The sequence below is a fragment of the Colias croceus genome, chromosome 22 (assembly GCF_905220415.1).
Source record: "Colias croceus chromosome 22, ilColCroc2.1".
Classification (NCBI taxonomy): domain Eukaryota; kingdom Metazoa; phylum Arthropoda; class Insecta; order Lepidoptera; family Pieridae; genus Colias; species Colias croceus.
In genome coordinates this window covers 4353543-4377825 of record NC_059558.1, presented here as the reverse complement: position 1 = coordinate 4377825, position 24283 = coordinate 4353543, and the positions used below count along the sequence as shown (strand labels likewise).

Below are 24283 nucleotides of genomic sequence, written 5' to 3'. Positions count from 1 at the left end.
GATTCACAGCGAAGAAAATAGTTTTATGAAGGTGCAAGAAATTAATTTACCCAAATAAAGTACTTAATTGTAACTTTTATGTCTTATTTAATATTTTATCTTGTTGGTTCGTTTATATATGTACTTAGCGAGGTGAAAAATGAACACGCATGTATATTATAATTATTAATTATACATAAAGTGCACGGTTTTCTAAGATATTTGCCGGTGTATAATCTAAGTATTTGCCGTTCAGAAGCTTGAGATTCGTGTTCGTATTAGGGAGCTTTCTTTCAGGATTGGTGTGAATCACAGAGCAAGTACAAGTATTGAATATTTTGTAAACGTGAGCGAACACGAATCTAGGATTTTTTTATAATAAATTTTATTGCGGACACTTGCGGAGCTTTTTGTTTATGGTAACTTAGTGGTGATAATAGATGTCATTAATTGTCAATTGATGTCAATGTCAGGTGTCAACGATGAACTCTTGAACTGTCAACTGAACATGAAATTGAAATAAATTGGCATCGTACCGCGTACGAAGTGAGAGTCTCTGTTGAACACAGTTTTAAATAAATAAGAAAACAGTTGCAAATAAACATTGAATCATGGTATGATAGTGTTTTAATTTGCGTGATATTTCATTTGAACCGTAAGTTAATTGTGTTTACTGTTACAGGCGACAGAAGTTGAAGAAACTATCAAACGAATCCAAGCCCATAAGGGTGTTATGGGTGTCGTCATCGTAAACCACGAAGGTTTGATCAATTTTAACTTGTTTCCATAGTGAATTTAACTTTTTTATAGCATGTACGTAGTTTCATTTTATAAAGTTTATCGTTTATCGAATGCAAACTATTTTCTTACAGGAATTCCAATCAAGAGTTCTTTAGATAATGCCACATCTGTGTTGTACGCTGGTTTAATTGGTCAACTTACTGAAAAAGCAAGGAATGTCGTCCGTGAGATGGTAACTAATCAATAATTTTAGCTTGAAATTTCATTTACAAATTATTTACTCTACACACAGGTGGATGTTTACAAACATCAGTCTTAAACTGTAGATTCTTTGTTTCATTGATTTAACCCATATGATATTAAAAAAATGGATAGAATTAAAATAAAATATAAGTGGGTAAACAATTAGTGATCAATATTGCTAGGTTACAAATAAGACAATACTTTACAATTCTTTTGGCAACTTCATTGTTGTATACTTTTATAATATAAAAATATTGAATGTATTTTAATGATTTGTGTTAGATTTGTCTACACCTGGATTTGGATAAAAAATTACAAAAATGTCCAATGTCCATCCAGGCTGAGTTGCAAGTAGTTGATAGAAAGTGCAAAACTTATGTTTCATATTAGCATTCTTCATGTACATAAATACTTGTTAATTTTATTTTTATATGGGTATATTCATTGAAATAAAGACAAACAATAATGTCTGAAGTCACACACTACTTATTTATTAGATAATAGTTTTTTATGCATTCTCTTATGTTATAATAACTTTCACTTTTATTGTTGCTTTAGAATTGTTCTTATACAGGGTGGCCCGTTTACAGTGGTCCAAAAATTTTTTTCAGCTTGAGAGCATCATGAGTAATCATTTAAAACAAACTTTAGTTAAGCGAAAACTTATGGTTTAGAAATTATGAATTTTTTTTTAAATAATCCGAAGTTTCAATGTTTTTGACACAAAACTACTCTGTTATGAAAACTACTGGACCGAATTGAATGAAATTTGGTGTAGGTATAGCGCAATAACCTACCTATCGCGCTATAGGCTCATCTTGTGTAAATAATTACACTGAATTTTTTTAATTTAACTTTTTCTGTAGTTTTTTTAATTTCTCGGCAAAATGTCGATTTTTCGAAAAAATCCTGTGAAAAAAAATGTACCACCAAGGTTTTGCTGGTACTGCTAAAAACTTCCTTAACATAAGGTTATTCTTTACACAAAAAATCATAGTTGTCCTTCGATTGTAACATCTTCAAAAACAATATCATGTGCATTCAACACATGAAAATCGAAAAATTACGAAATTTACCAAAATTCAATTTTAATCATTTGGAACGGCCAATTTTTGGTTAAAGAACCATTTATTGCCATAAAAGTCGTTACAAATCAGTATTCACATGGCTATAAAAGTTAAAATGAATGAAATAAATTTTTTACCTACTAGCCAAGATAACTTTACTTTATTCTAATGTCAATTTATAGAGTTTTTTTTTGTTATTTAGTTATTAGGTTTAAATCTTAATAAAAGGTTTGGAGAATCAATAAAACAACATAAATATTAATTAACATATTGTTTATTTTTTACAAAAGGTTTTCGAAATGCCGTCCGCCTTTCGCTAAACATAATCTGCATCTGCGTAAGAAAATTTATTCGCAGCTTATTAAATGGCTGCCGGCTTTCTTTAATGGCTGTTATAGCCACTTGAATTTTCCTCCAATTCTTGCTCCGATGTGCTCTCCCATGCGTACACAATCTCCTTAATGTATCCCCAAATGAAAAAATCAACGGGGTTCAAGTCGGGTGAACAGGCTGGCCAGTGGATGGTGCCACCGCGACCGATCCTCCTCTCCGGATAGGTATGAACCTATGGTATTAAATGGTATAATACCATAAACTGGTATACAAATGTACCTATGTATAGTGAATTTATGGTTATTTATAGGCATAAATTCAAATGGCTATAACAGCCATTAAAGAAAGCCGGCAGCCATTTAATAGGCTGCGAAGAAATTTCTTACGCAGATGCAGATTATGTTTAGCGAAATGCGGACGGCATTTCGAAAACCTTTTGTAAAAAATAAACAATATGTTAATTAATATTAATGTTGTTTTATTGATTCTCCAAACCTTTTATTAAGATTTAAACCTAAAAACTAAATAACAAAAAAAAACTCTATAAATTGACATTAGAATAAAGTAAAGTTATCTTGGCTAGTAGGTAAAAAATTTATTACATTCATTTTAACTTTTATAGCCATGTGAATACTGATGGCAATTACTTTTATGGCAATAAATGGTTCTTTAACCAAAAATTGGCCGTTCCAAATGATTAAAATTGAATTATGGTAAATTTCGTAATTTTTCGATTTTCATGTGTTAATGCACATGATATTGTTTTTGAAGATGTTACAATCGAAGGACAACTATGATTTTTTGTGTTAAGAATAACCTTATGTTAAGGAAGTTTTTAGCAGTACCAGCAAAACCTTGGTGGTACATTTTTTTTTCACAGGATTTTTTCGAAAAATCTACATTTTGCCGAGAAATTCAAAAAACTACAGAAAAAGTTAAATTAAAAAAATTCAGTGTAATTATTTACACAAGATGAGCTTATAGCGCGATAGGTAGGTTATTGCGCTATACCTGTACCAAATTTCATTCAACTCGGTCCAGTAGTTTTCATAACAGAGTAGTTTTGTGTCAAAAAGATTGAAACTTCGGATTATTTAAAAAAAAATTCATAATTTCTAAACCATAAGTTTTCGCTTAACTAAAGTTTGTTTTAAATGATTACTCATGATGCTCTCAAGCTGAAAAAAATTTTTGGACCACTGAAAACGGACCACCCTGTATATTGTTAGAAGCAACATATTGTCTACATTTTAACATTTTCATTTGATATTTTTATCCATATGTAAGATAATATACTCTTTTTGTGTTTTAGTAATAAAAAAATAGCTTCAAATTTTTGCCATATCCAATCTCTATGGAGACTTTGTAATTACTCAGATCTTTATTAAAAAGGATAATTATATTTTTAAGGCTAAGCGCGCACCACGATTTTAATTTTTGCGACACGATTTCAAAATCGCGCTGTAGAAAATCGCAGAGAGTACGGTGCGCGCACAGCGATAATTTAATAGTGATCCTTACTCACTTTCATCGTGGATTTCGTACAAGTTGCTTGTCTTTATTTACTACTTCGGAGGATAAGAAGAAAAAAAAAAAGAAAATTCGTCTATATTGGACTCATTCTTTTACAGCAGATAGAATTGTCAAAGGTTTCTTTTATCCATACTAATATTATAAATGCGAAAGTAACTCTATCTGTCTGTAAATTTGGTATAGAGATATTTTGATACCCGAGAAAGGACATAGGATCGGTTTTATCCCGGAAATCCCACGGGAACGGGAACTATGCGGGTTTTTCTTTGACTGCGCGGGCGATGCCGCGGGTCAGAAATACAATGAACTTCGGATGTATCCCAAAAAATTCTTTGGCTATTATAGAATGAAAATTCCGCCAAAAGGCCGCCCTTTGTGCTTTTTTATTTTTTTTTATTGTTGTAACCTTTATGTATATTATTTTATTTCTTGTACAATAAAGTGTTAAATAAATAAATAAATTCAAACCTTTGACTGATTACTGAGTTTATGTTTACCAAACAGTACCTACCTATACCATTACGATGTTGACTGTTGGACAGACGAAACACAAGTGAAGTGGCGGCCGGGCCCGAGTGTGCGATTTTATTATCGCAGTGCGCGCGGTACCATACAATTTCATATTCTGCATTTCATTTTGGCGACAATCGCGTCGCGAGCAGTCGCAGCAAAATGTGACAAATCACAATTTTAAAATCGCTGCGATTATTTAAACGCATGTGCGCGCATTGCCATAGTAACTCATACGTTGTATTTCTGCGATAAAATAATCACGCTGCATAAAGTCGTGGTGCGCGCTTAGCCTAAAGCAACTCTTCGTAGTGTTTCACCTTTTTCACCTTTTCATAGCTTTTGTACATTTTTATTTACATCCAAAACATACTCATGTTGTGTACTGTGTACTATATTAATTACTAGTTGTAATGGTTGTGTAGAAAAAAACAAAACTACATACTAAGCTACAATACTGACAAGTATCAGCAAAATCCGTACAGTGGTTCTGATCAGTTTTGTGTAAAAGAGCAACAAACATACACCCATACATTCCCGATATCATATTCGTAATTACTCACATTTCATAAACTTTATGCATTTATTTTTTCTTTCCAGGATTCCACTAATGAGTTGACGTTTCTCAGAGTAAGAAGCCGAAGGCATGAGATACTCATCGCTCCAGATCGGGAGTTCATTCTCATTGTAATACAGAATACATCAGACTAGTCTACATTTATTTACTAGGATATAAGCAAAAGTTTTAGTTTATATATAATTTATGACGAAGAAGCATTATAATCAGTTTCTTTAGCAGGTCTTTAATCTGTTTGTATAAATGCAGTAATTAAAAGTTAATTAAAAATATGGCAAACTTAGCAATAAGTAAAGTTTGTTCAAAAATATTGTTTTCGGTAAATGAGGTTTGCACCAAACAATAGTTTTCAAAATTGTATTTCATAATTGAAAAAAATGTATTAATCACTCAAAATGCAGCCTATTTAAAGTAAAATAATATTTAAGCTTAATTTTTTATTGGATAAGCATGTATTTATTAAATATTATATACTAAATACAGTTTGTTTTATTCTATTTTATATTAAGTTGGGGTAACAAGTAGCCAAATCTTTTTTGTGTTAGCTAAAAGTGTCATTAAATCCGTTCAGTGGTTTTTGCATGCTTTCATGTTAATATTGATAGAATTTTAATATATAAACATTGAACTCGCAATCATAGTGATCGCCACGAAAGAAGACCCCGGCGAGGCTATTAACAAAAATTTGACAGGTAGCTGTCAACCATATTGTAGAAAAAGGTTACCTACGAGTTGCCATCCTCCCACACAGTGTTGCCAACTCTACCAATTTTTAGGTAGATTTTCCTATTTTCACTTCAGTCTACCTATCTACCACCCTAGACCTAAAATCTACCAACTTTTTAAATTGTTTGACATATCACCACTTTGCGATATGTTGCAACATGCGACGATGCGTCAAGCTAGAGTCCAGGCCAAAAACCCCAAAAACCATAAAAAATCAGCAACAGTTCGTTCGTTCATGGTTCGTTCGCGCCAATTTCTGTCTTTTGGCAATGGCCCATTACCGATTGGCGCCGATTGGTTGGTTTGTTGCGGAATCAATGGTGAATTGAATATTTGTTCCTGTGTTGTGTCGTTTTGTTGTTAAAACTAAATAACTACGTATTAACGGTGCTGATTGCTGTTTGTTCTGTGTTGCATGTATTTATTTATATAATGGATTCTGACAGCACGTTTCGTCCATTAAAAAAGGAGACCAGTCTCCAATGTTTCCCCTGCTATGCGAATTCGTGAGAAAATTACTCACACTTCCACATAGTAGCGCAAACGTGAGATTGTTTTCTGCAATTATTAATAATATGAAAACCTTCCAGAGAAATAAAATTTGCACGGATACTCTAAAGGGATTTTTGCGTACTAAAAGATTTATAACAAACAATGGGCAGCCTAGTGCCAGAACATTTAAAACTTTTTAATAAAAATATGTATAATTTTAAAAAATTAACATTTTAAGATCAGTTCATGCATTTTTAACCTCAAAAAATCTTCTAAATTGAGGAGGTAGATCTACCAATTTTGCATTTTACATTCTACCAACTTCTACCAACTTTTGGCACATAATCTACTAATTTTCTAAAATTGGGGTTGGCAACACTGCTCCCACAGCCCACTAGTTTGAACTCTGAACACTACAAAAATGAAAAATGGCATTTGGCTCAAGATTGACTTGTCTAGGCTTTTATTAGATGATGAATGATTTTTATGAATAATTGTCTAGGCCCTAGACAATTCACACAATGAGTTACAAATTAATATTGGGTGCTAAAATCTGATAGAAAAGCTTTATACATAAAATAATATTGCTGTCGTCCTCTTTATATACTTTTGCTTGAAATAAATAAGTATACTCATCACAAACAATAAAACATTATTTGAGGCGCTGAGGCCGATGGTACGACTTTCGTGGCGTGCACTTTACTAAAAGTACGATACAATAGAATTGTAGGCAATTATTTCAAATTTAACTTAGAGAGGCCCTGTGAATGTTACACATATCATAATATTATAAGCAAATCCAAATGATTCTTAGGAAAGAAAAATAAGAAGACAATCGTTTTTGTATCTTTTTTATTGAGGAAACAAGTAATTATACTGATGATCTGAAAAAAATATGCGTCACTTACCTTTTTCATTGTATTATTAGGGTAAATATAAATTATTTGAAATTAAGATGAACCCATTGGAGCTGCTGTAAAGTAAATTTATTTTTCATTTTTATATGATTTTTTATCTTCTTTTTATATTAAAGTTTGTCATTGCCTTTATGTTCTTGTAACGAAAGCTTACATTTGAAAGTTCAAAGGGCATTGTTTTTTTTCATGTAAAAATGAGAAATTCATAATTCAAATTGTATCTTTGGTTGAAGAATAATAATTACTTATAAGAAATATATAAATTATATTTGAAAAAGTATAAAAATTGTATTGTCTTAGGACATTATATTAATTCTTTCTTCATATTGTATTGAAATATAACACTTCCATATTACTATTGTTGAATGATTATTTACTATACTAGTTATAGAGTATTTTATTCTCTATATAAAATATTTTATAAAAGGCATTTAAAATTACTATTCTTGGTTTATTCATCATGATGCAATATTACGAATTCTTTAAAATTTCAATCAATGTTTAAAAATTATTAGCTTTTTATGTAATGGGGAAAATTAGGTTCCAAATTAATATTAAAAATCCATATATCTCATATTTTAGAGTATTTATTTATTAAGTTCCACACAAGAATCATTATTACATCTAGGTTTTATTCAACATGTTTCAAAATAATGCAATGTCCATCATAATATTATGATTTGTCTTAATTGTGATCATATTTTTATTTTATCATCAAAACATGTTGAAATTACGTTTAAAAGTCTATACTTTTACGATTACATTTAAAAGATTTTTGTTCAATATTGAACGATTTAAGTCTAATTTTTTTATTAATTATAAATGCGTCATGCGCTATCGATAAGAGTTTAAATACATTAGTCACTTTGAAAAAGTATTCTTCATGGTCAATTAATATTTTGTTTAGCTTTGATTTTATAATTTTTGTGTAAACTGCAATTTTGTTATCACACGATTTTTGCCTTTGTATTTGTCTTCTTTTTATGTGGTTCATTTTATTTCCTTTATTGTGGCGAGTTGCATTTTTCGTTCGGCATTTTTAGTGTGAGCGTTTCTTTAGAATGGGCCTGTAAATATTTTATTATTAAATAACACACTGGCTTTTTTTACATGAGCAAAAAGAAGCATTAAATTGTTTGAAATGAAACAGAGGAAAGAAAGAACAGCAAAATAATAATAATAAAAAAAAAAAATATATGTCAAGACTGGCTTATTTTACTAGAGTTGTAAATATGTGACTATATTATTTTAAGGTGTTTTTGAGGTAGTTGTTTATTCAGTATGTATGTTATAAGGTTAGCAGGATTGAAAATGTGTTTGGAGTAAATAAAAAATAAGTTAATCTCAAACTATGGTTTGATTATTTTTGTTATGGGAATGATGTTAAATGTATGTTTTTGTGAGGTGATTATATGTTTATATATATGTATATGTGCGTTCGAGTTAGTATGTAATGTATTCTAATGTTAAATTTATGTATTTTATAATACGAAGTATGTGTACGTCGTATATTATCCACCAGAGCTGTATTACGCACACTACTTGGGGCGCGAGAAGTGCGAAGTGACACAAATTTTTATGTACTGTTTTGCATTATGTAGTAGTATAGGTGCTTTTGCACATGTCGCGTTCGTAACTCTACTTACTTATGTGTATTCTAGTGTGTTATGTATGTACAGTACTCCAAAATTAATAATGCGCATGCAAATCTTCGCTAATTGTCGTATTTCCAAAATGTATTTCATTTCACTAAACAAATTTTACTAAATTATGCATGAAGGAAATGCATTGCCTTCAGAAGCTCCGGGAATATGACAGTTAATAATAATGTGACGAAGATTTCTATGCGCATTATCACTTTTGGATTACTGTACTGGTCAATTAGTGAGTAATGTCTAGAGATGTATATTATATGCACAGTAATTTTCGAGTGTAACTGTGTAGTGTTCTCACACGGCACGTACGCGAACTACTTGGGGCGCTGATAGGGCGCGGGGCGCGTAGCCTATAAGTGCTTATTCACATGTCGCGTTCGTCACTCTATTTACTTATGTGTATTCTAGTGTGTTATTTATGTACTGGTCAATTAGTGAGTTATGTCTAGTGATGAATATAATGTGCACACAAATTTTTGAGTGTAAGGCTGGTTGCAGAGCTTGACCGACCGTCAGTGCGTACCGTCGGTCCTGACGATACGCATCAACAATTGTATGACTATGACACTAATGCGCATGACAATACGCGTGCGTATGGTCGGTCTAGCTATGAACGGTTTTATGAATTTCCATACATATGAAAAGCGCGACTGACGTACGCACTGACGGTCGGTTAAGCTCTGCAACCGGCCTAACTGTGTAGTGTTCTCACACGGCACGTACGCGCACTACTTGGGGCGCTGGTAGGGCGCGGGGCGCGGGAAGTGGCGCGCGGGCGCGGGCCCGGGGCCCGGCCGCCGCGTGCCCACCTCGCGCGACGAGTTCTTGTACTCGCGTGGCTCCTCCTGATAAAGATAAGTAAAAGTAAAAGTAAAAAATATTTATTCAAATATCAAGCATACAATCTCGTTGAACTTATTACAATAAGGCTGTTAACACAGTAAATATGTAGTATACTCTATACAACATTTGATGTATAGAGACATTTGACAGATAAGTATTAACAAGTGATAACTGCGTTAAAAACAACCGACTTCAAACTTGCACTTGCAACATTTACAAATACAGACAAAATGGGTCATAAAATAAAAACTACTGGGCCTATCCGAATAAAATTTTTATGGGACCAATTCGAAGAAATTCGTCGGTTAATTAACCAACTTCAAAAAAGGAGGAGGTTATCAATTCGGCCGGTATGTTTATTTTTTATGTATGTACACCGATTACAACGAGGTTTCTGAACCGATTTACGTGATTCATTTTTTTGTTCGATGCGGGATGGTGTCGAATTGGTCCCATAAAAATTTATTCGGATAGGCCCAGTGGTTTTTATTTTATGACCCATTTTTGTCTGTATTTGTAAATGTTGCAAGTGCAAGTTAGACGTCGGTTGTTTTTAACGCAGTTATTTGACATTTTCTGAAGTGAATACTCTATATATTTTTTTGTTTAAGTCAACGCTACATACCTTATAGTACTCCTCCTCATAGAAACGGTCAGGTGCGTTGCGCTCGTAGTAGTAGTCCGGTTCGGCCGCGCGAGGTGGCCTTGCCTTTATAAACCAATAAAATTAAATAAAAACAAAGTTAATTAATACTTATGCAATTCATGTGAATTTTGTGTTGAATGTTGTCTGTTAATGCAATACAATACAATATATTCCACATAATTAATCACTAGATAGTATAAAACAAAGTCGCTTTCTCTGTTCCTATGTCCCTTTGTATGCTTTTTTAATAGATAGATTCAAGAGAAAGGTTTTAGTAGATAATTTATTAGGTTTTTGACAAAGCGGGCGAAGCCGCGGGCAAGCTAGTAAACTATAAACAAATACATACCGGCGGCTCAGGCATCCCATAGGGATCGTCGTACCCATACGAGCTCGTCTCCATAGCGGAACGCGCCCTATCCAGTATGCTGAACACCTTCGACTTGGCCGGTTGCATCGGCCGCGAGGGCGGCATGCGCGGCGGCGCCGGCCGCGGCATCGGCGGTGGGGGAGCTCCTGGAAAACGAAAAAAATAAAATAGCGTAATAGAACTGGCTGGTTGGAAAAACGAAAAAAAAAATATATAATGGCGCGAGAAGAGTGCTGGCTGGTTGGAAAAAAATGGAAAATGAAAAAAAAAAAAATATTGCGCGAGTAAATAGTGCTGGCTGGTTGTAAAAAATAAATAAACAGAAAAAGCGTGTGTGCCGAGCACACGTCATGTCAAAGTGGTTGCTGGGATAGAAGTGATTGGTTAGAAAAAGAAACAAAAATTGTATGTGCTCGTTAACCGATTGAGCCCCGAGCGGCCCGATCGGTCCACGATACAATAGATTTTCTATTGTGTCTGTGATTCCAGGGCCTGAGTTATTTATCAAAATAGAGTTTAGTTGTGTATGGAGCGCTGGTGCATAAGAAACGAAAATGTGTCTTCGTTGCTACGGCAATTATTAGGGTGCTTTTCCACCAATTATGTGCGAGGATGTGTAGCGAAGAATGTGTATTGGTGGAAAAGCAATCTAACGAGCATTTTGCATATATTTATTGTTTTGTGTGTCACATTTTTTAAGTTGTAAATTACATATCGGGTTTTGAAATTAGTATTTCCTACGTGTGTACCTATTACGTGGACGACATTGGCTGTTCACAATTATTTACACTAAAGCACTTAATATACTAATTATATTATCCCTCTAGTTAACTGGTTTAGTTTATTATCAGATTTCAAGTTTATTATGAAAAAAAAAAAACATAAATAATTGCGGGTTCTTTTGTTTTTATCTTAAATCGCTGTAAAAAGTACGCCATTGCAGCAAAATTAAAATATTATGATGCATAACTTAAACAAAAAGTGTGATTTCCTTTTTTTTATAGTGCTCAGTATCATATTAATCTTTCAAGTAGTGTATAATCTACCAAAAATGTTAGACATGTTTTGTATTTAAAACCACTCAATGTTATAAATGATTATTACCCGACTGCGTGAGATGACTAGAATATTTAGATTCTGCTTAATTTTGACTAACACTGAGTATTTAACTAAAAACAAAACAAATAAAAAAAAAACACATAAGGCTTTTGTTTCGATCAAAACCATATTATTAAAATAAACAGTATCAAAACTTATAATGGGCATTCTTCACAATGTGCAGTGTTGGGCAAGTAGAGGCAATCACGATGTTTATCGACGATCATTTGTTGGGCCAACGCTGCTCACGGTGAAGAGGGCCCATTCAATGCAATGTGACATTAAATATTCACGCAGTCGAGTATTATATATGTGTCGTTTTCAATAAAGCACAAACCGAACCTTGCACAGGATCTTGATAGGATAGTGATCGTTTTGTGACCGTGCACGCATTGTAAACAATTGCCTTACTGTAGCCCGGCAATTGTAGCAGAGGGGGTCTACTTGCTGTATCTGATGACAAACAGGCCATGTTAAGGCTGATTTACGCACATACAAAAAGTATACTCATATACTTTTAGCATGAAGTGATTTATGCCTGATCGTGGTTCTGATGGGGCACGGCGTTGAAATTTGTATGGATTGATTCATTTATTTTCCGGCTCCGGCATGGATTAGCGTGAATCATGCCTTTTCTGTCCCCTGGTGCTTGGAGAAGCGAATATTAGTGGACTTGGGACGTTAGTTGAGGGTTGATAATTGAGTTGCTTATGTAAGTTTGAATGGATTGTTTTTCTTGTTTATAAGTGGGTTAAGCTTTACCATGTTTAATTATTATGTCTCTCATCTTGTTGGACTATAATAGTGGTGGAATAGGTTTAGATATTTTTACTGTTTGCTGCATTAGTGTATTTGAACAACATGCATGTGTAAACATGTTATTTTCAAATATCTGGTTATTTAGTTTACCTACCACTTTACTTGCTCATGCAAACACAAGTGATTCAAAAATTTTGGCACAAACAATAATTAGGAACATGTTTTGTGCCAAATTTTTAAATTTAATTATGGTGTAAGTGTGAATGATGTAAATATTTGTGTATTATAAATAACTAAAATAAAGTGAATATGCATGAAGGGTAAAAAAACAAAATGTTAAAAAAAGCTTATTAGGAGGCTAATCTTCTGTCCCGAGATATGATTATTATATATTAACGATTCCTTCGGGAATGTTCATATTCAGCAGTTTTTGTTATAAGACTTCGACTACAACTTTCCTATTACATACATTTCCTTACCTAAAAATGATACATACACAAGACCATCATTATAAACATACCTCTATCAATCATATCCCTCATTGGATTGTGCCGTATCATATCATGCGAGTCCGGCAGCAAATACTTCTTCACTTCAGCTAGTGCGTACGCGATTCTAGCGTGCGCTTCCGCGGGAGGGGCTAGTGCTGATATCTCTACGTGTAACTCGTCGGTTAGATGCGCGTATTTCGGCTCGAGCGAGTTGCGAAGCTCTTCCTCTTTTTGCCTGTGAAAATAATAACGCGTACATGTAACAGTGCGTTTAGACCAAACGAACATGGAGCTAGAGCAGGAGCATTCTTTCGTGATCTTTTAGTGTGAACGAAAACTAGTATTCAGGGTTGTTCAGTATTAGAACATTGCATAGAATCTTTTCAAATGCACTACTAACAACGAAAGAAAGCTCTATGCCTGTATACATCAAAAGAATTTGACATAGTGGGGTTAAAATGAGCATTCGCTTGTTTGATCTAAATGCACTGTAAACGGCCTTCTTAATAATTCTACATAGGAAAAAATCTGCTTAGTACAGTGGTTAGTGCGTTATGAAACTTGGAATAATATACTACAGTGTAAACTCTATATAACGTCACTTAAGGGACCGTGCATTTTTCGACGTTATAGAGAGTGGTCGTTAAATGGAAAGAAAGGGAAAATTGCATGATTGGTCCCGAGACAGGAATATTATTTTGACATTGCCTATGAAACCATGTTATCATCACTTGATCAAGGTCTTCATATTGAGGTTTCTTCAATTTTTTGGCAGATCGTCCATCTTCTTCAGTATGCAGAATTTTTTATTTAACGTGTAACTAACTAAAGCCAAGTAGTTGAGGTGAACATGTGTAAGTACATTCACACAACAAACAAACTACTGCATTTCTTAGAATCTTCGGTATGTCAGTAAAAAAGAATGTACACAACTACATTTTCATTGATTTCGGCAACTTAGTCAGTACTTCCTAGTAGTTGGTAATGTCTTATTGTGGTCGTTAATTAGAGTGAGCGTGATGCTATATGGAGTGTATTATTGTATAGACAACAATATAAACCAACCAAAGTCGAGAAATCTTGACGTTATACGGAGTTTGACGTTAAATGGAGTGTCGTTATATAGAGTTTACACTGTATTTGATTAGAAGACTATGAAAAACAAAAAGTTCTCTAAGAAATGTTATCTTTGTTTTCGTTGCCAATTTTGAAGTAATGCCAAAAATATATGGTTTCTAACAGCTGCATGTAACTCGAGTGTTTTATTCATTAGTTATAGTTTTAAAATTATGAATGTTTATTACCTGTCCCTCATGGATCCTCTGCCGAGAATAGCCATTTTGCACATGGTCTCTTCTTGTAACTGTTTCATTGTATTTCCCTTAGGTCCAAGGAGTTTGCCCACAAAATTGAACTAGAACAAAATAATTCTTTATGTATTTCTAATACGTCAAGGTTTTCTTTAAATTACGAAACTAAATGTTATTCTGAATATTATTCAATGCAAAAGAAAGAAAATTTGGGTCATTCTTGATAACTCTGAATTATGGAGACTTCATAATAATAATCTAGAAGTACATATTGTTTTTACAAAAAGCAAAGTCGCTTGCCAATCTTTCCTAATGCTTAGATTTTTAAAATTTCAAAATAGGTTACTATGCAGTTTTATTTAATAGGTATAGAGATTCAAGAGAAAGGTTTTAGTATAAAAATAATTCATAATAATTTGTTGATAATTATACTAAGCAAACAAAGCTGTACATGGAAAGCTAGTAAATTATGAACCAAGAAATATTACCTTTGGGTGTTCCTTGATAGGCACCAGCACTTTGACTGTAACCTTGATGGGTTTCTCACGGAAGACATCGAGATACTTGGTATCTCTGTTCGGGATTCTTCCGGAAGCTTGAACCTTTACTACTTCTGCGAAAGAAGTGTAGTGTTAGTAGATAATTTATTTCGGAGTTGAGTTATTCTTATCTTTATAATTAGATCATTTTAATATAGATAACATGATTGTTTGTTTTAGGAATTGAGTGGACTTAGTGTAAAGATATTTAAACGTTAACAACAATATTTCCATGAAAAAAATATACTCAAAATTAATAATTAGAATTAGAAGATTAAATAACTTCACAGTATGATGGTATTTCTTGATAGTTTAATATCATTTTATAAGTACCTACCTATGGGGTTTAATAAAATAGCCGTAAATACCACGTGGACATAATAAAAATACAAAAAGTTCTATATGTACAGTTAGATGGAGTGCAATGACCTACAGCATTACAACTAAAAAAATATGTATTACATAATAATGAAAGCTGTTTTCGTAGTGTTGTCGGCTAGCGATATTATTTTAATGATCCACTTCAAGTCTATAGCATTTAATTTATAAATGTTAAGAGAAATAAAGCCATTTGGCACGAAAATGCCGCAAAGTTTCTATAAGAATTAACGTAATATAGAATAGGACAAACCTTGGTCAATAAGTCTAGCTGAAACAGGGAATTTAGAATTGTTAAGTTTTATTTTCTCACTCAACAATTCTCGCATATATTCGCCGGCTTTTTCATTTAGTTTTGAAGTATCTTCGCCATCTTGTTCGTGTTCATCTCCTTGAGGGCCTTGATTTGAATTCCTTTTGAAATCACTGCCATTCTTATCGTACTTGTCACCCATTTTACTTGATTGTAAAAATATGCTTAGTTTTAATTATTTTACTCTTCAATTGAGAATATATAAAGCTTGGAAAAACAAACACACGCGTTGTCAAATCCAATGCCCGTAAAAATAATGTACTCTGTGCCAATGACCATTCAACAATCGCCAATGACCACAGATGACAGAATCGGACCGCGGACGCCTGACGCCACTGTGGACGCCACCATAGACTATATCGACGCCACCAGACAATTGGTGTTGCCAGAATCGATATTTCAATTTCATTAGTGACAGCCGTAGACAGAGAAACTTGAGAGCTTAGAGTATATATTACAATAGTATAGAGCGAGTGTATTGCACAAATTGCATAGTGCGCATCGTAGGCAGATGAGCTATAGATACTATATAGATGTGTGTGTGACGAATAGGGATGGGTAGGTATCAATTGCGTGTTGAACTATCGATAAGTTATGTAAATAAATATGTATCATAAGTAAATTTTATGTTCAATAAGTTATTAAAGGAAAAATATATGAATAAAGTATAAATATGTAATTTTAAATTTGTTTACCAACTGAATAAAGTTTGTTTATTCCATTTGAATATTAAATATTATATAAGAAATTTTCTTGTATTAATTATAAGTACTTTAAAAAAATATGTTTAATTGGAATATCAGAAAAACGTGAGTACTTTTTAAATAGGTAATAAATCAAACAATAATAATAATGTTTTAAAAATGGTAAAAAATATTAAGGAATAATTAATAATTTAAAATGATAATATAATAAATAATATTAATATTTTTTTTATTTAATTTTATCCATTCTACTATCAAAATCTTCAAAATCAATTTAGCGATTCAGAAAATATATCGTAACATTACATAGGTACTATAATACAGTCGCATTCATAATAATATAAGAAAGTGTATCATACAAAACACACCACAAATTTATTTATAATACATTTTTAAAAGAGTTTTAATAATTTTAAAGTTAAAATAATAATTTGATAAAATTTAGTGCTTCTAGTAAACTTTATATCGAGTAGGTACAGCGTTGGTCAGTTCACATCACTACGATCACGTGGCGGTAGTGAGGCGCGCGAGAAGCGCGCGAGCGAGCCTGCGCGTGTCCGCCTCCCACCTCCCCTTCACCCCCGCGATGCTAAATTTATTTTCATAAAAATAAGTATAACAATCGACTTACTGATGAAATGTAATAGTGGATTCCAATTTTGTGTATTTTCTAGTATCGTTTTTGCAAGATAGAACTGCACATTTCACCATGTTTATTCGTAAATATGAAAAAAAATCCAGAGCAACGCACTTCGTGAGCACTCAACCACGACTGCGAGCGCTCGCGGCGGGAGCGTCGTGTTGTTCCCACCTGTGCCTACTGTTCCCACTTGGTTGTTCGCACTCTATAGATAGTATATATACTCTAAGCTTGAGAGAAACTAGCCAATGGAATCACAGCCTTGGTGACAGCCACAGAAAATTCAAATGTCACAGATAAGTTACAGATGCTCTAGGACTAAATGCTAAGCGCAAAACTCTTAGGCAAAACTCGAGAACTGCTTTACATATTATATAAACTAATTTCGCTAATTTTTTTTATAATATTCCTTGAAGTACGAGGATGGTTCTTAGGGAGAGTAAACGTAAACATGTACCACGGGCGAAGTCGGGGCAGACGTCTAGGGATAGAAAATTAAATGGCAAAATATAAATTGCTAAGGATTTTGTTTTTAAAAAATAATATAGGTGTACTAATTCAAGTGTAATTTTATTCACTATCACATTGTTATATTAAGACGATTTGCTCTGTGTACCTTTGGTCTGTATGTTCTTGGCACAGGTTCTTGGACTGTGCTCTGTGTAGCTTTGGTCTGTATGTTCTTGGACTTAATCAAATCTATCGAAATAATTAGTTTTTGAGATAAATAATGTAAGTACCTACCTATACAATTATTGAAATAAGTAGGTAGGTAAAAAAAATTAAGAACGAAAAATGTTTAATAATTTGATGGATTAAAAGTTCTTTGAATATCTTTATTAATATTTTATTTCTCAGTTTTGATTAATTATTACAAAGTTATAGCTATAGGTATTAAAAATCGTTTAACATTAATAAAACTATAGATTAAAATGACTTATTAGCACAATAGGTAATTAAACTATCCATTTTTCTTTTGTTTTGATTTTATCCTTGAATGCTGCATAACCGTAATGCTGAATTCTTTATGTGGAGCCGTCATTATTTCTATTTTCTTTGTATTTAACCTCAATATGAGAACTTCATCGAATGGATCCTGTGAATAAAATACATTTACATTTAATTCATTTATTTATTTCATTCATTTTTACCATAGATTAAATTATTTACGTAGGTATCAATATTTCTTATTAAAAGGTAAATATTTACATAATATTATAAAACTTATATTTAAACTAGCTTCCGCCCACGACTTTGTACGTGCATCCCCGTTTTTCCCAGTTCCCGCAAGAATTTCGGGAAATTCTTTCTTAGGAGACGCCTACGTTATGACATCTACCTGCATGCTAAATTTCAGCCCGATACGTCCAGTGGTTTGATAGATCACTATATCAGTCACCTTTGAGTTTTATATATATATAGATAGATGAATTTACCAGCTCTTTGATGGCGGTTTGTGTCATAATACCCAGACGACGCATAGCAATGCCGTAGTTAGTTGCATTCATTAAATTAATATTTGTTAGAACTGGTTCTCCTGCAAAAAGGATTCATATAAATGACTAGCTTCACCCGTGTGGCTCCGCACCTGTTGGTCTTAGCGTGATGATGCCTATAGCCTTCCTCGATGAATGGGCTATCTAACACCGAATTAATTTTTCAAATCGGACCAGTCTGTAGTTCCTGAGATTAGCGCGTTCAAACAAAGAAACTCTTCAGCTTTATAATATTAAAGCATATTAATTATACATAATATTATCATTACCTACCCTATTACCGCATTTAACTATTACATACAGTCAACCCTGTGCCTATGCTACAACTGGCTACAACTGTGGCTACAACCGTAGAGAGAGAACGGCTACAACGTAAAAATATTATCTACACGAAAAAATACCTACCACGTTTTTTTTATTACTATACGTTACCGAGTCTTGGTGGGCCCACAAAAAATAGTCTCCTTTCCCGTATAATTTTGACTCTGATAACGTTAATTTGAAATTTATTTGTAAGTCATACGATGTGAAGTAGGTTGGAAGTAGGCGCTACGTACCTATGTGTCAACCTTGACCTTTATCTTAATATTATCAATTACCCACAAAAATATTTTTATTTGTAGCGCCATTTTCTTTACCGCATTATAGTAATGGTGTAGCAAGATTGAAGCGTATCATTAATTAAACTATTAAATTAAAAATGCTCTTATTTGTTTTTGAAAACATAGAAATAATCTAAACAGCACCAGTTATTGGAAAAACAAGAAATCTAAGGAATAATGTATGTAAGTATAGTTTTTCTATTTAGCATCTAATACACAATTCGATATGATACAAATTACAATATTCTATACTTAGATTACAAAATAAAGTACAGATGGAGCATGACAACCGCCCGTCGCCCTTGTCAAAGAAAATACGAAATCAAAAACAAATACGTCGCTGCACCAGTGCTATAGCGCTTATAGTGTCATGCAATACGTCAAAAAGGGTTTGCAATTTAAGTAAAAAAATGCCGTCTTGTGATAATAAAACGGTGTAAAATTTGTTCCCGAAAACAAAAAAAAAAGATAAAACATCGTTTCACAGGTTTTCTGTAGATAATTTGGCTGATTTATTTCTTTAATACGAATAATAATTTTACAGATATGAAGGAATACAAAACTTCAACGTATGTTGCCAGTATTTTGAAAATGAATTTGCCATTTTTATTGGTAAAACGGTAAAATGGTTAAAAGATCTTCAGGGTAATGCTGTTGGATTTTTCGATCGTGAATGTGATTATTTGTATAGTGCACTAAAGGTTCATGATAATTATTAGATTATTTTAATAAGCATAATACATTATTTTGTTACTTTTATAAAGCTTAAAAACGCATAGTCGTTTTCGATAGCGATTTAATTTATGTGAACTCCATGATGGATATGATGAAAATAAAATGTCCCGTATTCTCGACTAAAAACTACCGCTATTCGTATTCATATATATTTTGAAAAATAAAAAATAATATAATTATTATAGTTAATATTGAAACTTTTTTTATGTAATTTATTTAATAAAAAATTGAATACAATTATTTTGTCCATATAATATAACTTTAGTAGGCAGGTACGTCTTTATGTAATAAAAGAATTTAATTAAAAATTAAAACTTGACTTCTCATTTATGTATATAGCCTACGTCACTACCGCCACTAACATAATAATTCAGATCATTGCAATGAAACCTCACAACTCAAAATCGGTCCAACGGTTTATACTGCAGGGCGTGTCAAAGAAATATTATACATACATACATAAACTCAAAAAACATAACCCTCTTTTTTCCGTAGTCGGGGAAAAATTTGGGAAATTTTTCAATATCTGGCAACATTACACGCACACAGAAGCACCGTGTACGTACAGTGCAGCGGCGAAATGACAGCACACATAGCTTTATTGAAATTGACGATAAATTATTCGGTTTAGTTCGGCAACGCTCCATCTGTCTTTTATTTTGTAATCTAAGATTCTATACGTATGGTGTAATGTCTAAAATCAGGACTAATAAAAAAAAAATACTAATTAAATTCTTACAACAAAAACGTTCTGAATTTTTGTGCGTAGATTTATAGCTCACCCTCTTGATTTGTCATGACCACACCCTCTACTGATTCGTCCTCCATGATCCTGTCGACTATAGGATTTATCTCATTTAAAGAGGCCGTCTGCAAATAATTTAACCTTTTTGGTCATTTTGTGACGTAATAGCCTAATAACGCGGTTTCCCGCTCTTTTAATGATAAAAACGTCCAATGTTCAACAATTATCGAGTTGTTTAGGAATCATGTAGTTTTTTAAAATCGATTGAATATTTTTAAAACTCATCATTCTTACGAGCAATTTTCTTCCATATACTGTGCTTATTCCATAGAGGAAGGATGTATAACTGAGAGCTTAATCTATCTTACTATAGTAAGATGAACGTAAATAATATTATAGGTACCTAGGTAGATATGAACAACTTGTCAAGTTCTCACCGTTCGAACGAGCCATTCGTCTTGAAAATTCTTTAATAAGTTGGAAATTATTTTCATTTTAATTAATATTTAACGATCTACCTGTAAGAAGTTGAAAACTTTTAATTAAGTTATCCATCCTATTAAAATTTAATCTGTTTCAAGATGTATCTTATAAATGCTTTATTATAATAGAAGATAGGAGATGTATAGGTACTAGGTAACACAACTTTATAAAGTGACGATATTCAGATATTGCCGTATCTACAAAAGGTTTATGATGACTGGTGTCTAATTATTTTACAATAAACATGATAATGATATAATTAACACCCTCATAATATTATAATACCTCTATTAATTAATAGGTAATCTATTTCTTGCCACGTTTCTTGCTTTTCTTAGCAACTTGTTGCACCACACACGCTGAGAATTCTTTGCTACCGGTGACAATAATCTCCATCAAGTTGGTCTCGATTCTAAATGCGATCAGTTCGTCTAACACGTCCTGATGGTCATGAAATAATGATAAATTATCTGTTATTCATTACAGACATAATATTATTAAACAAGTATTCCGCCGCGTCTGTTTGTCTGTTCGCGATAAACGCTAGAAGTACTGCACTGATTTTCATTCTGTTTTCATAAATGGATAACGTAGTTAGCAAGGAAGTTAATATTAATCTTTTCAAAAATAAAACAAGTAAGTACTAATAACAACCAAAATTGTACCAACACACAAAAATACTTACGATTTCGCTTATAACTCGTCGGAAAATTGAGGAGAGCGCGGGTAGTTTATTAGATAGCGGATAAACCATATTTTCAGGCACTGTGGCTAGCTGTAGGAAATCTGTAATATTGTGGTGTAAGGATTACCTATATTTGGCGAAATAACATTTGTGAATTTCAATAATCAAGGCCCTTATGTTATTATTACTCCCGTTAGTAGTATATTTCACGGATAATAAAACGATTTGGTTTAAAATACTTTAACATTTAATATTTTTATGTATAATTCGTTGAAAATTTTATTTACATAAGTAGTATAGATTAGTTTAATAAGAAAATTATTGCGCCTTTCATAGTGTAATATTTCTAATATGTTCCTAATAAGCTATATTTCATGAGAATAAAAATAAACTCGATAAGCACTAAAGAAGATGCACAAAGTAATTGAATTAGGTCCATCAAAATGCTTACATAATAACAATACTTTGACAGCAACGTAACGTTTACTAGCTGTTCCCCGCGGTTTCACCCGCATTGCTCCGCTCCTGTTGGTCTTAGCTTGATAATATATAGCTTATAGCCTTCCTCGATACATTTATTGTGGGCTATCTAACACCGAAAGAATTTTTCAAATCGGACCAGTAGTTCCCGAGATTACCGCGTTCAAGCAAACAAACAAACAATCAAACAAACTCTTCAGCTTTATAATATTAGTAGGTATAGATAAAACATCAAATTGCCAAGTACACATGTGTACCTAACTAAATTTAATAGCATAAATTGTTAACTCCAGTCAGCAAATCAAACTTAATCGAAAATGAGAACGATTTGTATTCGAACACAATCCCAATGTTAATGTAACCACAGGTTGATCGGAACCGTCGAATTGCTAATAGCGTTTGACTCTGTTACACGATCTTTGTGAAAATTCCGTATGGCAAGCTTAATTTTGTATTGACTGTGCGGTTTATTGTGTTAACTGTGTTATCTGTTAACTGAACGTTATCGGCCAAATGTACTGATAATGATACATTGAGTTGTCAAAATAATCTAAATAGGTACATATTACGTAAACATTGCTTTTACATTTAGATGATTGTTGATAAACGTTTTATTTATTTAGCTTTGCGTTTTTATCGATAGGGCGAATCGAGCTTAAATGTCTTCTATGAGCTTCTATATCCACATAAGTACATAATATAACTCATTAGTCAGTACAACAATGGTCCAAATCCACATAAATATATAAATAGTAAACATGTAGATATTATTAGATAATATGAATGTTTGGATAACTTTATATGAAACTTCTATAACAATATGTACCTAATTAACATTTTTCACTAGCTAAATATATTTTCTGTGACCTTTTATTAAGTCTATAATACCTACCTATTATGTATTGTCCAAATAAATGCAAAACCTATATAAATATATACACATTTAACTATCGTTATCATAATATACCGCTGAATCGTGCATTCAACATAATCCCAGCGAATATGAATTTAACTAAAAGCTTACCATTTCGGAAATACATAATTCCCATCACGTTTGGACGCTCTTCAATACGATTTATTACTTTAATCGTGTGCGTGGAAAACTCCTGAAACGAAGCGAAAATGATGTGATCTATTTACTAACTGCTTGCCAGCGTAGCTCGGTTCCCTCTTTTTAATACGCGTCTTTTTGAACGAATATGAATTTATTATGTATGTACCAACTCATTCATATTATAAAGCTTTAATATACTTCAAGAACCAGGTGATTATTTGTAGACGTTTGATAAAGTTATATTCGTATGTAGTAGTAGTTATATTATGTATGATTCTCACGACGTTGCTCGGTTCCCTCATTTTAATACGCGTCTTTTTTATCGAATATGTATTATGTATGTACCAACTCATTCATATTATAAAGATTTAATATACTTCAAGAATCAGGTTTTATTTGTAGACATTTTTTATAGCTGTTACTTATAGATGTGAATTGTGATCTATTCACGAATTGGTTCTCGCGACGTTGCTCGGTTTCCTCATTTCCATACATTTTCGATCGCATAGGTATATGTATAGTTAGTAAGGTTTAAAATAGACAATATGAACTAAATTGCTATGCTGCCTATGTTAAGTAATAAAATGAGGGTAATAAGTAATTTCAAACCATATTCGTGACATTAGGACGATTATTTATATTTTCTTTGTGTGTACAATTAAAAAAAAAAACTATGTCACGGAATAGTTAATAATACTGACTATGTAACCAATTTTTTTATTTCTTTCGACTTTCACCGATAGAAACTTATATTGTACTTGACTTGACTGCAGTAGGCTATATCGGATATATTTTATTTTGGTTTTGATGATGAGTAAAAAGTATAGTAGTAATTTTTAGTGAAAGACAAAATAATAATTGAACTCACAGAAGGCATATCCCTGTCAGATATTCTCTTTTTAAACAAATTATCCATAATAATGTAAAATATTTACAAAATATTATACAAAATAAATAATCAAAAATGTATACGACATGAAATATCACAGTATCAAGTGGGCTCTGAATTTTAATTTTCATAATTGCAGTTACCATGTATGAAAGCTTGCCATTGCCGTACAAATAATAAATGGACATTAGTGTAATTACTAATTAATTATTATTATAACAGTTATGACAAGTGATAACTGCGTTAAAAA

The 24283-nt window shown here is 32.5% G+C and overlaps 3 protein-coding genes across 7 annotated transcripts; 1 reads left to right on the top strand and 2 right to left on the bottom strand.

Moving 5' to 3' along the window:
* The first annotated feature begins 503 nt into the window (after positions 1–503).
* LOC123701675 (dynein light chain roadblock-type 2-like) lies at positions 504–5195 on the top strand. Its single transcript, XM_045649169.1, has 4 exons — positions 504–593; positions 662–740; positions 852–952; positions 5007–5195. Exons 1-4 carry the CDS (start codon positions 591–593, stop codon positions 5115–5117), a joined length of 294 nt encoding a protein of 97 aa, XP_045505125.1. The 5' UTR covers positions 504–590; the 3' UTR covers positions 5118–5195.
* Positions 5196–7687: 2492 nt separating this feature from the next.
* On the bottom strand, positions 7688–15829 carry LOC123701674 (KH domain-containing, RNA-binding, signal transduction-associated protein 2-like). Of its 4 annotated transcripts, none has more exons than XM_045649164.1 (9): positions 15461–15829; positions 14779–14903; positions 14285–14394; positions 13010–13215; positions 12073–12183; positions 10612–10778; positions 10242–10325; positions 9469–9618; positions 7688–9259 (listed from the first exon to the last, which is right to left on the bottom strand). In XM_045649164.1, the coding sequence occupies exons 1-8, from the start codon at positions 15660–15662 to the stop codon at positions 9502–9504; spliced, it is 1122 nt and encodes a 373-aa protein (XP_045505120.1). In that variant the 5' UTR covers positions 15663–15829; the 3' UTR covers positions 7688–9259; positions 9469–9501. The 4 variants fall into 4 exon arrangements, with proteins under 4 accessions (XP_045505120.1, XP_045505122.1, XP_045505121.1 ...); XM_045649166.1 differs by having other exon boundaries at positions 7688–8185; positions 9486–9618; XM_045649165.1 differs by having other exon boundaries at positions 7688–8185; positions 9497–9618; positions 15461–15828.
* A 1936-nt stretch (positions 15830–17765) lies between these two features.
* On the bottom strand, positions 17766–24131 carry LOC123701716 (dynein light chain roadblock-type 1-like). Of its 2 annotated transcripts, XM_045649222.1 has the most exons (8): positions 24013–24131; positions 23115–23196; positions 21611–21711; positions 21211–21366; positions 20880–20960; positions 20480–20567; positions 18301–18401; positions 17766–17960 (listed from the first exon to the last, which is right to left on the bottom strand). In XM_045649222.1, the coding sequence occupies exons 5-8, from the start codon at positions 20934–20936 to the stop codon at positions 17826–17828; spliced, it is 381 nt and encodes a 126-aa protein (XP_045505178.1). In that variant the 5' UTR covers positions 20937–20960; positions 21211–21366; positions 21611–21711; positions 23115–23196; positions 24013–24131; the 3' UTR covers positions 17766–17825. The 2 variants fall into 2 exon arrangements, with proteins under 2 accessions (XP_045505178.1, XP_045505179.1); XM_045649223.1 differs by lacking the exons at positions 17766–17960; positions 18301–18401; positions 20480–20567; positions 20880–20960 and having other exon boundaries at positions 21221–21366.
* Between the last annotated feature and the right edge of the window lie 152 nt (positions 24132–24283).